General features: G+C 33.8%; 3 protein-coding genes across 4 annotated transcripts; all 3 read right to left on the reverse strand.

The window, feature by feature from the left end:
• Positions 1–2,006: 2,006 nt before the first annotated feature.
• On the reverse strand, positions 2,007–4,295 carry LOC145599450 (uncharacterized). The gene is made up of 2 exons (XM_081655833.1): positions 3,392–4,295; positions 2,007–2,678 (listed from the first exon to the last, which is right to left on the reverse strand). Exons 1-2 carry the CDS (start codon positions 3,533–3,535, stop codon positions 2,112–2,114), a joined length of 711 nt encoding a protein of 236 aa, XP_081511959.1. The 5' UTR covers positions 3,536–4,295; the 3' UTR covers positions 2,007–2,111.
• A 434-nt stretch (positions 4,296–4,729) lies between these two features.
• LOC145598880 (uncharacterized) lies at positions 4,730–6,949 on the reverse strand. Of its 2 annotated transcripts, XM_081655280.1 has the most exons (3): positions 6,753–6,948; positions 6,477–6,669; positions 4,734–5,594 (listed from the first exon to the last, which is right to left on the reverse strand). In XM_081655280.1, the coding sequence occupies exons 2-3, from the start codon at positions 6,594–6,596 to the stop codon at positions 5,103–5,105; spliced, it is 612 nt and encodes a 203-aa protein (XP_081511406.1). In that variant the 5' UTR covers positions 6,597–6,669; positions 6,753–6,948; the 3' UTR covers positions 4,734–5,102. The 2 variants fall into 2 exon arrangements, with proteins under 2 accessions (XP_081511407.1, XP_081511406.1); XM_081655281.1 differs by having other exon boundaries at positions 4,730–5,594; positions 6,477–6,949.
• A 1,478-nt stretch (positions 6,950–8,427) lies between these two features.
• On the reverse strand, positions 8,428–12,480 carry LOC145598176 (putative LRR receptor-like serine/threonine-protein kinase At1g74360). The gene is made up of 2 exons (XM_081654493.1): positions 12,045–12,480; positions 8,428–11,869 (listed from the first exon to the last, which is right to left on the reverse strand). The coding sequence occupies exons 1-2, from the start codon at positions 12,124–12,126 to the stop codon at positions 8,616–8,618; spliced, it is 3,336 nt and encodes a 1,111-aa protein (XP_081510619.1). The 5' UTR covers positions 12,127–12,480; the 3' UTR covers positions 8,428–8,615.
• Between the last annotated feature and the right edge of the window lie 8,044 nt (positions 12,481–20,524).

Raw genomic sequence — 20,524 nt, forward strand, 5'->3', positions numbered from 1 at the left:
ACTATTATACTTTTACGGAACTTTATAAATTACTACTATAATGTAAGGTGAATATTAGTTAGGGATGAATCCAGAAACACTACAAAGGGAAAAAAAAAAAAAAAGGGCATTAAACTTTGAAAAATCCTGTAAGACTATAGTTTACAGGAAATCAAGAAGTGTCCAATCTTATAGCTCAAAATAAAATGAACATGTTCCTCTAAGAAAAGAAATAAAAACAAACATAACATGAACATGTCACTTAGATTGTTAAAATAAAAGTAGACTACTAACTAAAAAGGGAAAGTAAAATCACAAGCATTGTCAACCAAAAATTAAATATGGCTAAGCTTTCAATTATTCTTCCTCTCAGCAGTATGCAGTTTGAGGGTGTGGCTCTTGCCACTAACATGTTGCTTCAATGAAAATTCATTCATGCACCAAATGTCACACAAATCACAGTACAGTCTAGTCTCGATTTCCATGCTTTGTCCGACTACTTTGCCTTTCATCGCCTGAGCTTTGTGCTTTTGGCCCATGAGATGCATCCGAAGATTAGGAAAAGAAGTGCACTGCACCTCACAAACTTCACAAAATAACTTCCTCGCCTCACCATTATTATTGTGATTAGTATGAAATTGTTGAGTAGGAGTAGGTGCCTCTTTTCTTTTGTGGCTTAAGCCTATAGTGGGCTCGAACCTCTGGCCAGAAGGGGTCGATAGTGAACTGGGCCTTGGACCTGTATTTGGGCCAGCGCGTGAGGTCTTTAGCCATGGAAGTGATGGACGTGGGCTTTGAGGCATGTATGGACGTGAGCCTGCTAGCCTTGGGCTTGTCTGAGATGAGAAATTGGGTCTTGGGACTGAGCTTGGGCTTGTATGAGCTGTGAAATTTGGCCTTGGGACTGAACTTGGGCCTGCCTGAGATGAGTAAATGGACCTTGGGACTCGAGGCAGGAGTTTGATCGGGTTCTTCATTGTTTTGGGCCATGGTACTGAGAATGAAGAGCCTGGCTTTCGAGTTGGATTAGGTGATGAATTATCACTTAGTTTGGGCCTTGGGTTTGGAATTTGGCTTGGCCTTGTCTGAGTTGTCTCTGAAGTTGGCCTTGAAGCTGGCCCTGAAGTTGGCTGCAAGGGTTAGAAAAGCTGTTGATCAATTATGTAACTAGTTTAATCATGCAAAGTTATGAGTCAGATTTGGCAAAATCATGTCATGAAATAACCAATACAACTAACATGAAATATATGTAACATAGGTTTCTTACATTAGAAGGTGCAGGGACTTGTTTAGCTTCAGTGCTTTTGATCAGCTGCATTAACTCCAAATGTCCGCGATATACCATCTCCCTCTTAATTGCTAGCTCAGCTGAAATCTCATACTTACCCCTTGCACTACCCATATTTTAGTTTTCAAAAGACAGTCAAAATCAGATTACCAGGAAGATATGGAAGAAGAGACTGTCTATGTAGTAGGATCACAGTGCATATGTATTATATAGAGGAAGAATGTAGAGGCTATTCTTGAGGAACTTATTTTTGTTTTAGCTACTTGCAAATTAAAGTCATGAGCTTATTACATGTTAATTGTGTGAGTTCAGACTTCAGAGGTATCCTTTGTCCTCCATGTACTAGAACCAGATATCTTTATGATAAATGGCCAAGATGGTTACATATTTATAAATAGTACAAATGCTAGCTTTTTCTAGTGCCTTTGTTCAGTAAACAAGAGAAAAGATGCCACCAAAATTATGTTATTTTCTTGTCGATAATGGAGGCTCTTGGAGTCTTGGAATGTTCCTATTATAATTTAAATTTTGTGGAGATTGTCATAAGAGTATAAGTCATATGATGATTACATAAACATGGTGCAAAAACAAAACAGAAGAAAATGAAAAGATATGAACATGGTGCAAATATTCATTTAAGGACAGTTGAACCTTTGATTCCATAAAAATAAAGCTTCAATATGCACTGAATTGCAGCTTAACAGCTAAAAAAAGCCATACGTAGAAAACAGGCCTCGAGTTTACTCTTAACTATCTTATACTTAGCTACCACACTACCAAGTATATATTGTATGTCCAAATAACCGCATTAACCAATTGAGCAATGGTAATACCCAATCACAACTTAATTTTTTAATTTCCCGGCAGCATGCTGTTTGAGGATGTGGCTCTTGCCTTCAAGATGTAGCCTGAAGGAGTTGTCATCTGTACACCAAATTCTACACAACTCACAGTATAGATGCTGTTTTACACCCTGCTGTTGTGACACACCACCTGCAGAAACTTTCTTACTGTTTGCATCTCGCTGTTTGGCCTTGTGCTTGTGACCCTTGAAGTGCATCCTGAAATTGAACTCGCTGGTGCAGTCAACATCACAAAGCTCACAGTAATATTTTTCTGCTTCAACTTGCTGATGGATTGGTTTCTTCCTCTTCAAATGACCATGATGATGAATACCACCTGGTTTTAGACGAGGGCCTTGAAATGGAGGTGGCCTCAGAAGTGGTGTTGAGCCGGTAATTGGTCCATGATGCTGCAAGTTAGGCCTTGGCTGCAGAGTTTGCACTGGTCTTGGTCCAAAATATGGGCGCGGAGTAGGATTGTTGGTGGGTGCCACAGACAGACCCGGACTTGCAATTGGAGTAGGCTGTAGAATTGCCCTTGGAGCATGGCTAGAATTTGGTGCTAACACCTGTTTGATACTCGAACAAAAGATAATTAATTAAGCTTAAAAACACTTTAGTCAACCAGAAAACTTAATTGATCAGAGTAAAGAACTCGAGTTGCTATGTTTGTTTCTCTAATAATTCAACGATTCAGGGCAACTATGAATGATCTTTGATATGATAATAACTATACATAAGCACAATCCACTGATTTTCTTCTTAAATAATCTCTAAAAAATCTCTTATTAGTAAGCTTAATGTCATAAACCATTGTATAGTCAATATCTTATACATCAAATGCACGCCAAATACCCCATTCGGCCTGAAATTAATAGTTACATATACTATTCCGTAAGTATTCAAACACTTGAAAATTTTTAGTGATGTGGATGCAGCTGATAAAGCTGATATCTAAAATTTAAGGCCTTAAACAACCAGTGAAGTTGATAATCTATGCATAACCCTTGTTATGAAGCATAATAACAAAATTTGTTCCTTCAATTTTCAAGCACTCCGTGCACTAACATGAAGAAATACTCCCTTTTATTCGAGTTTGATCGTCACATTACTAGTTCAAATTATACTATCGGCTCGTAAGCGTGTTTACTAACTCCAGACTGAAAGGAGTAATGTTAGAGATATGAGATATCGGAAAATATACGTGTGATATATATTCCGATATCTCATATCACACGTATATTTTCCGATATTTTATATCTCTTAACAAGTAATTTGTTACCTTGGGTGGCAAAGGATCATTCCTGGAACAGATGTTAGTAATACTACCAAATTTTCCTTCAGCTCTGAGCTTTTCCCTGAATGTCATTTCTCTTTTCATTGCAAACTCTACTGACATCACATAATTTTTCCTATCAGCTGCCATTTTTCTCTCTAATATCCCTGTAATATTTGAAATTAAAACGAAAACAGAATATCATTCAATCTTACTGAATATTAACAATACCCTTCAAATCTTCAACAATACCCTGTAATCTTACTGAATATTAACAATACCCTGTAATATTATTGCAAATTTGCAACAGACCAAAAAGGCAAAAATGCAACCTTTTTTCAATCATACATTCATACAATGCACAATATTGGCAAAAAAACTCAAAAGTTTGGAACTTTAACTTTCTAAACATACGGATACAACCACAGATCAAACAGAAGATGAAAAAAAAAAGTGATTTTGATTTACTGTTAACAGAAAGTTCATAACTTTGATGCATGTAACACAGATTTTTGCTTGGAAATTATGAAAAATGGTAAAATTTATGGAGCTGCTAAGAAACTTTTACCTTTAGTAGTATTTAGACTTGATGAAAAGCCTGATATATGAAGTAATGAACATAAATGGATTGAAAATTCAGAGAGATAGGTTTTTTGGTGGAAATTACAGCATGTCAGTATGATGAAATTTGAGTCTTTTTTTTTTTTTTTTTTTGAGGGGAGACTAAGCTAGTTTCAGTAATGAGAAGGTGTATGAAGTGGCTTTCTAGATTCTATGGTGCAATTGTGAGGGTACTCTAGTCTTTTCACTTGATGGGTTTGTACTGTAGAAGAAAAGTTGAATTTCATGTTAATTTTTTTCAACCTATCCCAATAAATCACACATATTGGACCAACTCACCAAAAATAAATAAATAAAATAAAAATTGAAGAAGGGAAGGGGAGAGAAGCTTGGTTGTAGATGAGATGTGTCGAGTTCATAACGGGTATGAAAGCCTCTTAAACAATTAGAAATGTGGGTGGAAAATAATAAGGGGTGTTTTGAGGTATAGGGAAAAAAAATAGAGGATTAGCATTTGGTGAAAAGTCCATCATACATTCATACTAAGAGACTTCTATGAGAGTAATGTGCAAGTGTTGCTATGTCACTCAAATGTTTCTTAATATCTGTTAAGTACCATCACAAATACAAAATTTATTATCAACCAAATGTATTTGTACAGTTATAGTTGAAATTAAAAGTGTAATCTTTGTTGAAAATGCCATGTTTTCTAAGAGCACATATTCTTTTTTCTAATTTGATGGTCACTAAACACCAAAGATGTGAAGGCTACTATACTGAAAGCACCATGAAGTGTGCAACAGAAAAAAAAAAAAATTTAAGACATTATGTGCAATGTGCATATTATATGACTATAGTTGTATACTTCGAGTACCAAACAAAACCTCAGCTTTGTAGCTACTACTAAAACTCGAAACAAAAAACAGTGAACGAATTTTATTGTTAAAGCAAATGAACCATACAATTTCTAGTATCCTGGAAAGAACATCCATACATATGACAGGACACTTTATTTGCATTCTCAAATGCAGCAGAACTTTGATGGATAAAGCTCATGAATGAACGATGAATGACAAACATATTGTTAGTCCTTCCCTCACCTGACCTAAAATTGCATTATTAGAGAGCATTAACTGTCTGATATAATCATACAGTGTTATAAGACCATTCTTTTTTTCATCAGCCAATCATACTGTTTGAGAATGTGGTTGGTGCAGCTGAAGTGCAGCCTGAAATTATACTCGTCAGCACACCAGATCCGACACACATCACAGTAAGGTCGTTTCTCATTTTCTCTCGGTGTTGATCCAACATCAACTTCCTTACCCTTTTCACCTCGCACTTTGGCCTTGTGCTTTTGACCCTGGTAGTGTGACAGTAGATTGAAGCCAGTTTTGCAGTCAAGCTGACAAACTTTGCATGTGAAAATTCCCTCTGGAAGAGGTACAGGGCCATTCCGGTGCTGATTAGCAGACCGGGATGGACATGAACTTGGGCTTGGTCTTGGATGTGGGGGATATGGATACGGAGAAGGCCTTGCAGGTGGTACTGAACCGTGATTCTGAGGCAAATATGGTGAATTTATATTCAAATTCAAAGTTGGCCGAGGTGTTCCCCTTGTATCTTGGCTAGGAGTTGGTCTTGGCACCTGCACAAAAAAAGTAACTACTCTGATAACTAACAAAAGTAAAAAGTTCAAGCAAGACTCAGAATTACAAACCTCATAAACATGTTTACTTTTTACCCTGTTGTGTGTAAGTGTGTGTAAGTGAGTAACGGCACAAAGGAATCCCTCTACCTAAGGTAAGGCGGTATACATTTAGTTCCAACACCGAGATTAAGTTCTAAACACGCTATGACTTACCCTTCCTAGCCCCCTCGCGACAACACAATTAGTACACCAATACATTATCTATTTATCCATGTATGTGACATCTTAAACAGGCTTATGCCACAACAAGTACAGAGAAATTACAGCTGCTGACATTAGTATATCAACAGCACAAGGCTGCTCAATATCTTGCTCATTGAACTATGCCACATTGGCATCAAATGTGAGATAAATATCAAATCTATCACCACATTTTTAATTTACCTCGTCGATTTTAGACCAAGAACTCCATTAAAGTTCAGTACATATATTCTGTCAAAAAATCGAGTCAATTAACAATTCAAGGTCATTTCTTATATGTTCAGATAAGGGTTAACAAGTTCACATAAGCAGTTCTAAGGTGAAAGAACAAATGGCCTTAGTTACAACGCTTACAACTTACCATTGGATTCAATTAGTTAAACCCCACCCCCAATCCCCCACACACACATAGAATGACACAAGTAAATACTACCTCCTCCAGAAATTAGTCATGACTCTACTATTTCAAATTACATATCGACAATTCAAATGTGACAATTAATTCCGGACAAATGAGTAACTAATACGAATCATAATCAATCAAAGCCTTAATCCCATAAGTGGGGTCGGCTAATACGAATCATAATAAAGATTGAGAATGGATAGCAAGAAAATAACCTCTGGTAAATGAGATTGGGCAGAACCTTTAATTTCCAGCTTTTTCCTGTAATTCATCTCTCTTTGCATAGCAAACTCTACTGACATGAAATGATTTTTTCTGTCAGCTCTGATTGCCATTTCTTATGTCTCCCTCTCTGATTTAAAATCCCAATTATAATTGTGAAATCTCTTCATAAAAATTCAATGCAATCTGCATTTTTGCAAGATTTATCAGCAAAATTAACCAAATTTCCTAATTTTTAACAATGTACAAAACTGCTCTTAGAGTCTTACCTCTTCAATAGTGAGTGCATTGACCCAGTTTGTTATTGATAAACCAACTACTCAGTACTGATTACTGAAGTACTGAGTGAGGACTGATGAGTATCGTCTGTTGTTAGTTCCAATAAGAAAGAAAGAAAGAAAAAAAAAAGGGGTCATATTTTTATTGTTTTTGGAGAATCAGTGTGTTCCATTTGTCAACATATTATGGCTTTTTCGAAATCGAGATTTGATCTACTCATCTACAGATGGTGGTGGGTCGTATCGCGTGATAAATCAATTATTCAAAGGAGGGATTAGGCATATGGCCTATTCGGCTCATATGCACATCATATCAAACCTAATGGTTAAGGTTATACTTTGTATTTTAGAGAGTAGTACTTTTGCCGTGTTTATGTTTTTAGTGGTGCCTATCATGTATTCATGTTGTGCTTTGGCAACATGCCAACATATAGACTAGTCACAATGTTCAACACAACAGGCATCATATACCTCATAAGCCATTCGTGTTGGGCTATAGCCCATTCCAATACCATACAAGTAAATTTTTAAAAGAATTTACTTAAAAAAAAATAAGTAACACCTACTCCATATTACGGAGTAAATTTTCTCTATCATATGATTATATAGATGCAATACACAAATTTAATTTAATACAATTATTATTTTATTATTGACAATTTGTTTCTATATATTATTTAATGGTTAAATATTTCATATTTTCATTAGATCTTTACTTCAAAGACCAACCCAAAATCAAACATTAAATTATTTTTATACAATAATCTAACTTTTAATTTTGTCTTTTCACTATGTCTTCTCTTTCAACCTTATCAAGGGCAAATAACAGTTGAGTCCAAGGGAAAGACAGCAATAGAGTGAAGAAATGAACAATATCTTAATCAATACTAATATCATAGTCACAATTGCTTACTTTTTCATAGAATGTTTTTTATTTTTTCTAATTATGTGTATTAACCTAACCAACTAACATAGGTGTGTTTAGTGCTTAAGGTACTAAAAAGTTAGAGAATCATGTTACGTATACTTGACTACAAACATATATGATTTTTTTTTTTTTTTTTTTTCCCCTTTTGATGAAAAAAATGTGTCAATGTATGGACTTTTAAATTCCTTTGGTTGGGTGAACTTTTAGTTTTTTCCTTGTTTAAGTAATAATTTTATTTATAAACTCAATAAGAGGGGTATTACAATCCTTACAATTACCATAATCCAGGAGTATATAATACTAATTGCCGTTTCTATATTTTTTGTCTCTAAATAAATGTCATATTTCAATATACGATCTTGTATTCCTGTTTCTATTTTAAAAAGTTATTCATCTTTAATCAATCAAACCTCATAATCTTCTTTTTTTCGTTTATATTGTAATCAACCAAACTCAATTTTTTCAATCAACCAAATTCCATTATCTTCTTTATATATTTAACCCTCCCTTTTGTACAGCTCATGGATATCCTAAAGTCTCTGCTTGTATTGGTTTATTAACTAGAAAATACACATAATCAAGAGAGTAATATCTGCATCATTTAATTTTAGAGCTTAAACAAGAGTCAAAGCTCAATTAGATGCCTTTAATATCCTTTGTTCCTGACAAGATAACAGAATTTCACCAATTTCAGGTAGCAAAATCATGAATCTACCATAATTACAGTAAGAAAAAACAGAAGAAAAACAATTTCTCCCAGTTTTTTTAGTGTTATTCTTGAAAACAATGAATTAGATGTGTACAAGAAAAATGATTACATGTAATCCTATGTACTGTATGTACCTATTCTGTGTGTCTGACTGTAAAACCAAAAAACAGAAACCTCTAAAATTATCAACACTTTTTTTTAACTCAAAACTGAAGTCCTATACATCACAAACTACAGAAACATAATCTGATTCCTTAAAGATATCTCCTTCATAGCCTAAGATTTTAACCAACATTGACAATACCTCCTTCATGTTAGGCCGCGCTTGAGGTGCCTCTGAAGTACATTTGATTCCGATGTTTAGCAGTTCTCCCATCTCTGATGCACCTTCATTTTTCCCTGGTCCTACTACGAGCCCCGGGATTGTGGAATGATCTAATCCTAGCTGATTATTTTCACTCATGACTCTTCTAGCCCACTCTAACAGACACTCCTCCCCATCATCTACTGCCCTCCTACCTGTCGCGAGCTCCATGGCTAATACTCCGAAGCTGTAAACATCGCCTTTTGTTGTTGCTTGCCATGTTTGGCTATATTCAGGTGCAACATACCCTACTGTCCCGGCTACTGTTGTTGTGACATGAGTCTCCCCTGCATCAACCATTCTTGCTAGACCGAAATCTGTGACTCTGGCTTTTCCGTTTCTGTCTAATAGTACATTGCTTGCTTTCACATCTCTATGGACTATTGAAGGGTAGCACTCGTGGTGGAGGAAGACTAAGGCACGAGTTACATCGATTGCAATCTCAACCCGTTTTTTCCATTTTAGCCGTGTTCTGTCTGAGATGAGATCCTCTAAGGTCCCCCCTTCCATGTACTCATACACCAGCAATTTGTCAGCCTTATCAAGGCACCAACCATAGAGGTTGACAAGATTCGGGTGAGGCCAATTGACACCTTGCTGTGTGAGGACTTCCATTTCTGCTCGGAATTCTCGTTCTCCTTCAATGCCTCCTCTCTGCAGCTTCTTGACAGCAACTACTCTTCCATCAGGGAAGACTCCTTTATAAACTGTCGCGTACCCTCCTCTCCCAATCTCTCGATCTTCAGAGAAATTTCCGGTTGCTTTCAGGATATCAGAGTGTGTGAATGCTGTTTTGTCGAGTCTAATGACTTTGATGGCATCTGACATCCATGGTGAGGAAGAGCTACTCGAGCATGAAGAACTATTATGCCGGCATTGGGTGTCTTTTAAGAGATACAATGATGTTTTCTCTGACGGAGTTTTAACAAAGTTGTAGACTAAGACTGAGAGCACACCACATATTAACAAGACAAGCACCAATATTGCAATGACTAAAGAGGCTGCTATCTTTGCAACTGATCGAACACTGTGAGATCGATCATTATTCTTGGATGAGTTTGTGGGACTTCTGATAAAAGATGGAAGGACTAATTGAGGATCACCAAGGTAGGAGCTCTTCTCAAACGTTGCTAGTTGCCCGGTAGAAGGTATTACACCCGAAATGAGTGGATTGAAAGAGATATTGAACTTGTTCATCCCATCCAATTCGTTCAAACTAGTAGGAAAAATACCTGAGAAGTTGTTAAAGGACAAATCAAGATCCTGCAGACACTTGAGGTTTCCAATTTGCATAGGAATTGTGCCAGAGAAATTATTCCTCGAAACGTTCAGAAAAACAAGGGACAATTTCTCAATGTCTGAGGGCAAAGCACCATTGAAGTTATTATCAGCAAAATGCAGCATGCTGAAATTCTTCATCCTACCAATATCAGAAGGTAATTCACCAGAAAATCGGTTTCCTGTCAGCTGAAGATAGCCTGAAATCTGCAGTGTCTGAACTTTTGAACCGGGTTTGCAAATTGGAAATAGACCATACCCTTTTAGTATCCTGTCCCATACACTTCTGCAGCTCTTTCTAGTAAGCAAACTGTACACAAAACTAAAAGGAGGGTACTTTTCAGGTATCCATCTCCTCATAGCCAAACACTCCCCTGAGCCAGGAACCAGATTTCCTCGTCTATTCGACATGAATGTAGGCATAGGATTGCTCCCAATGTTTGTCAGTTCAGTTGGGAGTTTCCCATACAGTTTGTTATTAGCTAAATTCAGCCATAACAAGCTGCTGCAGTTTCCCAACTCAGGTGGAATTTCACCTGTTAAGGAATTATTCGCGAGCATAAGCCAAAGAAGGGAAGTTAACTTCCCCAAACTTGGTGGGATAGAACCAGTTAATCTGTTAAATGAGAGATCAAGGGCTAGAAGCTGATTAAGACTTCCATATTCAGAGGGAATTTTTCCTGTAAAATTGTTATAAGCAAAGTCTAAGAATTGCAAACTAACCATCTCCGAAATCTGAACAGGAAGAGGACCTGAAAAGTTATTGTAGCTGAGGTCTAATCTCTGAATGTTAGGCAATCTTAAAATCCCAGAAGAATTCAACCCTGTAGTGAAGGAATTCCCATGTAACACCAGAACTTGCAGCTGAGTAAATCTCCCAAGAATCGGCGGTATATCACTGCCAAGAGCATTCCTGCTAAGATCCAGAAACTTCAGATTTCTGCACTGCAGCAGTGTTTCTGGTATCTGCCTTGTGAAGTTATTTCCTCCAAGAATCAACACTCGAAGGCTAGGAATCGACCCAAGTGTATCAGGAACACTCCCAGTGAAATTATTCCCACCTAAGATCAAGGTAGACAAATTTTTGCACTTGGAAATTTCATCAGGAAAATTCCCTGTAAAATTATTTTCTGACAAGTCTAAGGTCTCCAAGCTGCAGTTACCCTCAAAAAACTCGGGAACAATCAACCCTGAAAACTCATTCTCCCCAATGTCGAATGCCTTCAGCCTCGCGAAATCAGGCCAGACCTTCCCATCAAAATTATTTGCACTAAGATCAACATACTCCAACTTTGAACACCCATCAAAACACCCATCAATAGACCCTGTAAAATTATTAGTAGAAATGTTCAACACCCTCAAGTTTCTACATATTGCAGGGAAACTAGCACGAATTTCGCCTCCAATACTATTCAATGACAAATCCAACACCTCCAAACTACTCAACCCAGTTAAATTCAGCTCCCCCTTAAGTGTATTATGTGACAAATTAAGGTGTTTAAGGCTTTTACACCCACTCAAATCACTAGGAATCACACTTAAGGTATTTCCTGACAAGTCAACAGAACTGAGTTCTGACAATCCTGAGAAGTTCCCTGATATCTCCCCATTCAGGCTACTCTTCGACAAATCGATTCCGGTGACTCGACGTGTACCGGGATTACAGGCTACACCAGACCAATTACAGTGGTCTGAACTGAACTTATTCCAATCTGCATAATTTCCTCTGTTCATCTTATTATGTTCTTCCAAAAATGACTTCAAATTCAGCAAAATAACTCTGTCATTTCCTGCTTCCTCAGTTTGAGCATCTACTTTGGTGATTGTGCCTAATCATTGACATTCATTACCCAAAATTCAGTTCATTAATAATGTTGTCAGAAAAAATCTTTCTTGAAATCCACACCATTATATTTGTTTTTAACATATAATATAAAATACAAAAACAAACCCGAAATAATATTTATTATTATATTAAAAAATGAGTAAGACTTGAACGGGTACCTGAAAATATAAGGAATAGGACAAATAATAGTGGAATTATGAAACTATGGTGAACCAATTTGTCGTAATGTTCTTCTACCATGATCAATTTATTACTTGCACTTTTTTCTTCTTCTTCGTCGTCCTCCTCGTCCTTGCCCTTGTCCTCGTCCTCGTATCGTCCTCGTTTTCTTACCCTTATAAGCTTCTTAGTAATACTATTGTAAAGATTTCATGGCCGAAAAAATGAAAGAAATTTGTGCTCTATTACGAGTATTTTTTACAAGAAAATATAAAATAAATGTTGGGAAAATATAAGAGTACCATACCAAACAAGGAACTAAATTCTTGGTGGTCAACAAAATGGAAAAAGAAAAGTGTAAGATGGTTGGCTTCTTAATGTAGTTTCCTAAAGTAAATGGAATAAAGTTTTTCCTTTTTTTTTTTGTCTTTTTTATTTTTTTTTTTTTTTTTTTTTTTTGTATGATATTTATTTTTATTTTTTCATAAAATTTATTTAAATGGGTTGATGGAGCAAGTAACAATATATTTCATGTCATAGTTTTTGCAAGGGTCATGGCCTCATGGGTAGAATGAGCCTCCTATTTTGACTAGACCGGTTTTATTTATTTATTTTTTGTAAATGAGCCGGTTTTTTATTGAGTTGAAATATATGACTTTAAAAAAAGGTGTTAAAAATAAAAACCTCTAGTCTAGAACGTGGTTTATATGGTGTGAGTAATTTTCTTTGCTTCTTCTTCTTTTAAGTTTTAATTAAGTTTGAAAAAATGGGAGTTGAGCTAAGAAATTTCTTCGTCAATGTTAGGTAACTTTTGTTTCTTTTCTTTTTTGTGGGTGTGGGGTATGAACAACAAGCCTTATCAAAAACAAGAAAAAAGAAAATTTTGATAAAGTACAATTAATTAATAAGAGAAAAAATAATGAAATTGCAGTTATATACTAGGGGGCGTTTCGTTCGCGGATTATAGATATGAGGTATGGGTTTAGAATGACCAAAACCCATACCATATGTTTGGTTGTCAAAAATATGATTTTTAAACCCATATCTCAAACCCATGAGGTATGGGGTTTAGAAACCTTGGGGAGGAGGTGGGTTTGGCTCATTCCATTCCCTTAGGTATCAAATACATGAAAATAAGGGATGATATTTCATTCCAGAATTGAACCAAACACGTGGCATTAAGTATCAAGTTCCAACCCGATACCACCTTAACCCTATTCCTGATTCCAAACCTATACCACTCTGCGAACCAAACGCCCCCTAAGATATATGGAAATGACATAATTTTCATCTTATTTATACAACATAACTAAATTATTTAAATATGGATTATTATATGGAGTAGATTATATCGGTCTGCAATCCTTATTTTTGACAAATTTAATTATTTCATGCCATCTAAATACATAAATAATCTTATCATATTTAATTTTCTTCTACATGCTATGTAAAATTCGTCAATGAATCTATAGGTAATCCAAATGGTAACATTTTATGTACAAGTGTACAACTGGTTGTACGCTCATACCTAGCTAGTACTTGGTAGCCAAGATTTTATTTATTTTTATCCGTGTGCTTATTTATCATAATGGAAAAAAAATAGTCTTGATTGTACAATGGAGTACTTTACTACGTATAATTGATTATAAACTTAATATAAATTAGAATCCACAATCAAAGACCTTGAACAATTATACAGTGTTGGAGAACCCTTATTTTGAAAAATGTAAATAGGCCAAAAAAAAAAAAAAAAAAGTTGTAGTCTTCTAAAAACGATATTGACTATTCCCTCAAAAAAAACAAAAAAAAACAAAAAAAAACAAAACGATATTGACTAGTAATGAATATACGTTAAATAATATTTTTCCTAAATATGAAATCATAAGTATTGTTGGAATTAATAGTTAGAGCTAAATTAGAATTATAAATAAGATCTTGCTAACGAACGCTCCCAAAGCGTTAAATAACCCTTTAAAATAGTATTATAATGGTATTAATTTGGGAATGCATATGTCAAAATCACGAGTCGATCAGTGTAATTAATGTTTATTTCAAGTTAGTATTTCTACTTTTAGTTATCTAATCAACGCTCCGGGGCATTCATTAGCTTTTGCCTTATAAATATGTAGGCATATTGTAGTTCATAAATATTGTTGGAATTAAATATGCCTAAAGTTGGATCAGAATTAATTCTACAATATGCCTACATATTTATAATTTACGAATAGTTGATTACTTATAAATGACACTATGTTAAAGTGCCATATTATGCATTAATTATTTTATAATTTTAAAGAATTTGCAACCTTAATTTCAAGATTGATTGATAAATTACATATAGACATATAGTCAAAAGAAATGAGTAAGTATGTTTGGGTTAATGGTAACAAAGAGTTGTTGGGCTGCTTACCGATTTGAAGATAAGCAATAGTTAAAAGTCGCAAATATGTAGCTTCTATATATTCAAAGACCTTAAGCTTAAGCATAACACGCATGCATGTTCAATGTTCATTATATGGTCAAATTTAGGTATTATTCACGATGTTTTTCTCAATAATAGTATGCCAACATTAAGATTTCACCCCCACCAAATCTATCTTCTAGAAATTTCAGTTGAATTTAATTAACAAGATGAACTTGTGTTTGTCCAATTAAAATTATAAAAGTTTCAATTTAGATGTCTCGGATAAGCTAAGTTTATTTTGAGTACTTTGTATACGATTTTCTACTTATTCCATAACAACAATCATACAGGGACGAGGAGAAGTTAATAAACTAGAGTTTCGATTTATTTACTACTCCCGTTACATATTATTTGCAACAATTAGATATATTTCCTCTCTATTTTATGTCAAATCGTTGCAAATAATATGTAACGGAGGTAGTATTGATTTATTTAACATTGAGGTACTCCGTACGTAGTAGTTAGGTGTGATTATGAATTTATGATATGAATACATAAACTATCTCTTTAACTTTTAGTTGCAATTTTGGAATAATATTTGAGATATAAAATATTCCAAAGTTGCAACTAAAAATTAACGGAGGTAGTAGGTAGTATTTATTTTGAAGGGTTTTAAGTGTTTTTTTTTTCCGCATAAAAAATGATGAACATAGGTGAGTAAATGGTGAGGACAAAATCATTGCAACTTTTTTAATAATCTTCACATAATTAATAGGATTTTTTTTAAAACAAATATATTGAAAAATTTTTTGTTCATAAAATTGCGGATTTAATAAATAATACGGAGTCAATTAAATAGTACGGAGTACTTCATAAATGATAAACCCTTTTATGGAGCATAATCAACCTATTATCAAACTACGACATTAAAAGATAATTATGTATAAGGGTTTGTTTACTTCAGCTTAATTTCAGTTCAGTTCAGTTCAGTTCAGTTCAGTTCAATTCCTAGTTTCCTTCTCTCATGCATAAAATATTCATTTCAACTCACTTATTATTATTCAAATTTAACGAATTAATTTTCTCAATTATTATACTCATTTAAAAGTACGTAGTATAAACCTTCTTCGTTTCAAAAAAGAGAGAGAGAGAGAAAAAAAAAAAAAAAAAAAAAAAAAAAAAAAAAAAAAAAAAAAAACTATTCATTACCTATCATGTTGATTTGCTTGACGCGGAACAACAAGATTTTGTTCACTCCTAAAAAGGATAAATAAGGTCAAAACACGTCTTAGAAGAGTTATTAGAACAACAAAAAGAAGGTCAACATTATTTTATTAGTTTTGAGCCAATAGGAGCTCACTAGTGAGGTGACCGCGGGCAGTAGGGCTGCTACACGTGTGAAGACTTTGTAGCCACATACCAACCTACGTACGTACATTTGTACGTATTTGATTAAGTTTAACCTAATACTAGTATACTACTATTATCATAACTAACCCCAACCAAAATCTTCACATCCCTCTCCACTTTAAATATTTAATTATACATTTCACTATCTATGTATGTCATTTTCTCAAACATCAATTGTTGTTGACTTCTCATTTAATTTTTCTACAATTAAAAAAAAAAAAATTTATCACCTATTATTATTTTAAGAAGTATCTGTTGTACAGATAAATAACCTATGAATCTAAGCTTGTCCGTCTAGTGATTATTTCGACCTTAAATTTGAGGTACTTGGAGTCACTTCTATTAAAGACACTTTGAGAGTTAGTCTAATTAATGCCTTTTCTCACTACTCTCAAAATGTGTAATATAGCATGCTATATAATCTGTACCGAGTTGATTCGTTTGAGATCAATCTAAGTTAATAATAATATGTTACTCGTATTAGTTTTAATTCTCACAGAATTAGAATATGAACACACATATCCCCTTTTATATATATCTTCATGCTATTTATATGATACCTTGTGATCTTTGAACATACACGTAGGCCAGGCTATAGGCTATTAAATTAAAGAACATAAAGAGAAATTTTCCACATTATTCCTTTTCACACAAGTTCATGTTCTTTAATACACATTTCTGTTCAATCTGAATTATATCTTAATCTTAATCTCACTTTGAATTTGGTGTGAATGAGAAGATTATATTTTGAAAATTAAAATACACATAATTTGTGTGTGTGTGTGTTTTTTTTTTTTTTTTTGTGTGTGTGTGTGTAAAAAAATCAGTTCTCATAATTTTTCGCTTTTTATTACACCATATTAAACACTTTATCTAATTAATTAGACATTAGTATTAATAAAATCGTATATATGTAAGTTCGATCATTTAGGCCCCGTTCTTTAGAGCTGCTTTGCTCTGCTCTGCTAAAATCTGCTCTGCTTCAATCTGCTCTGTTCTGCTTAAAAATAGTACTTAAAAATAGCTGCTTCAATCTGCTCTGCTCTGCTCTGCCCTGCTCTGCTTCAATCTGCTCTGCTCTGCTGAAATCTGCTTTGCTTTGCTCTGCTCTGCCTAGAAGCTCAAAAAAACAGGGCCTTAGTCATTATTGAGAGTGAGGAATAGCTCAGGTGGTTACCAAAAAAAAAAAAAAAAAAAAAAAAAAAAAAAAAAAAAAAATCATTTAGTCATTAGTTATTAGTTATTAGTTATTGCAGCATTTGCGTATAAATACATAAAAATTAAAACATGTAAACAGTGACATGCATGTATATTAATAATCAAGAAGATGATATAGTTACAAAGTAAGAAAATCGTGAATTTTTTTCAATCTAGTCTTCTTAAATCACCCTCTAGCTTAGCAAACCATTATATTGTAGCAATATTGATCCCATCACTTGCTTTGACTACCAATACACTTATACAAATCAAACTTTACTTCTATATTGTCAATAATTTAATTTATATGAAAGTAGATGCCCCCAAGATTACGTATTATCCGAATATATAATCGATTAATAACAACATACATTGTATTAATAACAACATACATTGTATAAGCTTAAAAATCGTTCTTGTATGTATCATCTAAGGTTAAAATTTGCATAATTATTCGTAATTGTGTGTGAATTTATTGGCAAAATCGTCAGAAAATACCTTATTTTTAAGTTAATTTGTGAAGTAGTATCTTTATTTTTTTTTTTTTTTTTTTTTTTGTGTTAACTAATATCTTCAATTAAATTTTGTTTTAAAAATGGCACCTTAATGACAAATTCCAGCCAAAAAGTTAAGTTTTCCTGCAATTAAAGAAACATATTCTATGAGAGGTGTTGACTGACATTTATGTGAAAGATGATGGTTCAATAGTGTCTCTTAGCCTTGTAGATTATTAAAAAAAAAAACAAATTTATACTTCATCCTTTTAAAAAATTTAGTAATACTTTCTATATAATTATTTTTTAAAAAAAAATCTAAGGATTACAAAGGAAATAAATAATAAAGGATAATTAGCAACTAAAAGGCATTAAACAAGCCTCTAATGCACACAAAATAGTCAAATCAAGAAATTGTTGGTAGCAAAGCAATTATGTAAACACAAATTGAATGCCGCACGTTTGAAATGGTCAAATTTACATTAAAATTCTTGGAGATGACGTTTAGTTTAGTTTTAGTGATTGGTCATCATTCATCAAACACGTTGCCTTAGTCAATACTTCGTATGAAATTCCAACAATATAATTTGGACTCCAACCTTGGAGGCTCTTAATTGATTACCTCCACTTTGTTTTGTCGCAATCTTTTTGCTTTGGCTTGTGGCCTTTAAAAATTTGTTCTTGCTCTAATACTACTTTGTTGTCAATTTGGCATTAATTAAGAACTTGGTACAATGGTACTATGATCTTGTCCTTCTTTGAGTATATCTCATTGGTATTTATAATTTTGACCGAGTTAAGTGCAACTCCATAGTTATCTACTTGTCTCATTCTGTTAAGAGGCAAACCTAACGTACTTTATAGATAAATGTTAATACAACACGTTTTGTGTGTGGCTGGTCATACCATGTGGCCATTTGAAAAATAACAAAGTAATCTCTATAACATTGACCGAGTAACTCCTGTAATATTGATCGAATAACCATTAGTATCCTCTATAATAATACTGACAAAGTAACCCCTGTAAAAATGAATGAGTAACCCAAATAACACTAACAAAGTAACCTTCATGATAGATGGTCACACCGTGTGGCCAGCCACATATAAGACTTTGTGATGTTAATAAAGAGGGTGGTGCTGTGCTTGGTTAATACGGGAACAAAATTAATGAAATACTAAGAACAAGAAAAACAATACACAAGGATTTATGTATCCACGAGTGAAAAAATCGAGAGCTTGTTCACTACAATGGAGAAAGATCAAGGAGAATATACAATTTTTTTTTTCTTTTTCTTTTTTTTTTAAAAAAAAGGATAACATACGAAGAATTCCAACTTAATGGCTCTAGAGTAAGGATCTTTTTATAACATAAGAAAACCCTAATAAAACCCATAGTACTCTCCAAGTATAGCTCTTATAACCTTCATAAGCATATCAAACGGACAAAACCGTCGTGCCCCTTCCAAAAGGCCGCTGAAGTTTCCGATCGATCAAGCCGAACGTACCCCTTTTTGGGATGGGCGTGTTAGGGCGAGCACTTCACCGGCAAATTTCAACTTCGACAGTTTTTTCGTAAAATAGTTATAACTTTCTCATTTCTTATCGGAACTGGACATATGACTTGTCGTTGGAAAGCTCTTGAAACAAGCTATTACGTAGTCCCTCTGTTTTTTTTTTCTTATATGCATCAGGTTGACCGGCACATTTTCCAAGACGTTACTTTGATCATACATACCTTTAATTATGCATTAGTAAAAATTGTAACAAAATTATATTATGAAATTAGACATTATGACGAATCTAATGATATAAAACATAATAACATTTATTCATTTTTTAGAGGTGAAAAAATTAAGTCAAACATGGTATGTGAATAGTGCAATTGTCAAAGTGATGCATATAAAAAAAAAAACGGAGGGAGTAAAATTTAGATGAATGAAATTCAAGTGAATACAATGCACCGTTGATCAGACACTTTGAAGCTCAGCCCCTCATTGCGCTATGTTGCTGTAAGTGTAAAGAGCTAGAGAAGTATTAACTTGGCAGGCCCCGTTCATTGGGCTATTGGGCTGCAATCTGTTTAAGTTAGCCCATTTCATTCTTATGTTTGGGCTGTACATAACGAAATGCAAATTTTGTTTTAACATCCCAAAACTTAACTTAAACTAGTTAATTTCTTATATTTCAAGATTATAATCTTACACTAGAAATTATGTTATGATCATGGGACCTAATCACCTAATGTTTGATAAGATGTCCCAAGGTTCATGATTAGACTTCCACAAAGATCATTTATGTTTGAAGTTATGTATAGAACCGGCCTTTTCATGACATAAATTTACTTTTAAAAGTTATTTATCCTTAACATCTTAAATACACTCGACTATTAATGATCAACTCTATATAAAACAAAACTGTTTTACAATAGAATTCATCTTATATTGTATAAGTAGCTCGTTAACCATTAGATCAAGAAATTTGTCTTCCCTTGATCTTAATAACTAATGCCATAATAATAATAATAATAATAATAATAATAATAATAATAATAATAATAATAATAATAATAATAATAAAACAGGGGTAAAATACTCAAAGTCTACAATTCTTAAGGAGTTAGAAGTAAAGTTGACCATCCACCATAAATACATGCAAGTGCGTTTTATGTACACACATCAATATGAAAATCATTCTCAATGCTCTCAGATACATCATGTACGTACGCACTCAATTGCTCCCAGACTCCCAGTTATTGCTTCATAATTCTATCATTAATCGTCAATACCATATGATACTTCAATAAGTGGGAAATTGTATATAATGAAAGACATCCAATAGGCAAACAATATGCATGATTAATCATTGATTATATAATTACCTCCAACTTAAATAACAAAAACATTGAGAATGTATTCATAGCTGTCAATTCGGTGCATCTTTACTTGTTCTTCCAGCTTAACATGCATATAAAGAC

This window comes from Chenopodium album, chromosome 20 (genome assembly GCF_948465745.1).
Source record: "Chenopodium album chromosome 20, dcCheAlbu1.1, whole genome shotgun sequence".
NCBI classification, from domain to species: domain Eukaryota; kingdom Viridiplantae; phylum Streptophyta; class Magnoliopsida; order Caryophyllales; family Amaranthaceae; genus Chenopodium; species Chenopodium album.